Source organism: Sinocyclocheilus grahami, unplaced genomic scaffold, assembly GCF_001515645.1.
Source record: "Sinocyclocheilus grahami isolate Dianchi unplaced genomic scaffold, SAMN03320097.WGS_v1.1 scaffold3972.1, whole genome shotgun sequence".
Classification (NCBI taxonomy): domain Eukaryota; kingdom Metazoa; phylum Chordata; class Actinopteri; order Cypriniformes; family Cyprinidae; genus Sinocyclocheilus; species Sinocyclocheilus grahami.
Window position 1 is genome coordinate 9,943 of NW_015508998.1, and position 1,392 is coordinate 11,334.

The window sequence follows — 1,392 nt, forward strand, 5'->3', positions numbered from 1 at the left end:
AATTCATACTAACATTTGTAAATGAAATTTGTAAGATCAGCATTTTGATTGTCCATTTAGCAAAGCATTGAGGGTTTGCAGCGCCGCTGTAAGCTATTCTGTGTGCTGAAGGCTGGACAGATTTCATGCTATTACTCTCCTGAAGAAATCCAAGCAAAAGTGGAGCCCAGCCTCATTATTCCCATTAACAAGGTAGGAAACATTTTTAAAGTGGCCATTTTTTTTATTACCTCGCAAGTGTTTTTCTGTTCTAAGATCAAGTGGGTTATTGTGTTTGAATCTAATTACCACAAATCAAAGTGGACCCTTTATAAAAATTCCAGGTTTTATGCATGATTCATTAGTGTAATTTTTTTCCCAAAGAAAAAGACGTTTGTCTTCAAAACAGTGTTGTTATTGTTAAATAAAACTATTTAAAATTATTTTCATTTTGAAGTAAAGCTGAAATAAAACAAATATTAGATAAAAAATAATAATTAGAAATGTTGCCTTTGCGCCTAACTAAAATAATTTGAAGTGCTAAAGTGACTAAAAAATTTTGACGCTATATAGAAATATAAAAGAAAATATACGGGGCCAAGCCCCTGAAGGGGCTGCAGCACAGTGCAGAGCAGGAAGAGCAAACAGTGCAGAAATTGAATGTACATGAAAAACTGCTGATTCAGAATTATGGGTGAGAATGAACAGAAGTTCAAATGAAAATGAACACAGCATGAATAAAAACAACTTTATTTCTAATCCAAGAGGAATAAAGATTAGTACAACTCCTTGCAGGATAATAAAGGAATTGAAATGACACAACATTATACACAATTTTATTAAAGGGGTCATATGACATTGCTAAAAAAGAAGATTATTTTGTGTATTTGGTGTAATGAAATTTGTGGTTTAAGATTCAAAAAACACATTATTTTCCACATACTGTACATTATTGTTTCTCCTCTATGCCCCGCCTTTCTGAAACGCATCGATTTTTACAAAGCTCATCGTTCTGAAAAGCGAGGTGTGCTGTGATTGGCCAGCTATCCAGTGCGTTGTGATTGACCTTACCATATTGTAATGCCGTGTCCCGGTGCAAAGAGACAAAAACAATAAAAACCATTATAAACGAGGCATTTGTTGCGTCAAGTGGGGACATAATTATGGATTATAATGACTTCTATATATGTTCAATTCAAAATAATGAATTTGTAAGTAAAAGCACTGTGTGTCACATTAATAGTTTCAGGTGAGATGATTCTTGGAAAGGAACAATGCCTGCAGCAGCAGCAACTTCTGCATCAGAGGTTTCAGTGCGAGAATGAACTCAAAAAAAAAAAGTTTCTTGGCACGTTAATCAGTTTAGCATGCAAAGCTAACTTAACGCTAACATGGCTTATGGTTAGATTGATC

At 34.2% G+C, this 1,392-nt stretch overlaps 1 protein-coding gene across 1 annotated transcript in view; it reads left to right on the forward strand.

Moving 5' to 3' along the window:
• The window catches only part of LOC107576582 (rhotekin-2-like), a 10,997-nt gene that overhangs the window by 3,678 nt on the left and 5,927 nt on the right, over nt 1-1,392 (forward strand). The window contains exon 9 of the mRNA XM_016262734.1: nt 61-192. Within this exon, the coding sequence (XP_016118220.1) occupies nt 61-192 (132 nt within the window). The remainder of the gene's footprint in view (nt 1-60; nt 193-1,392) is intronic.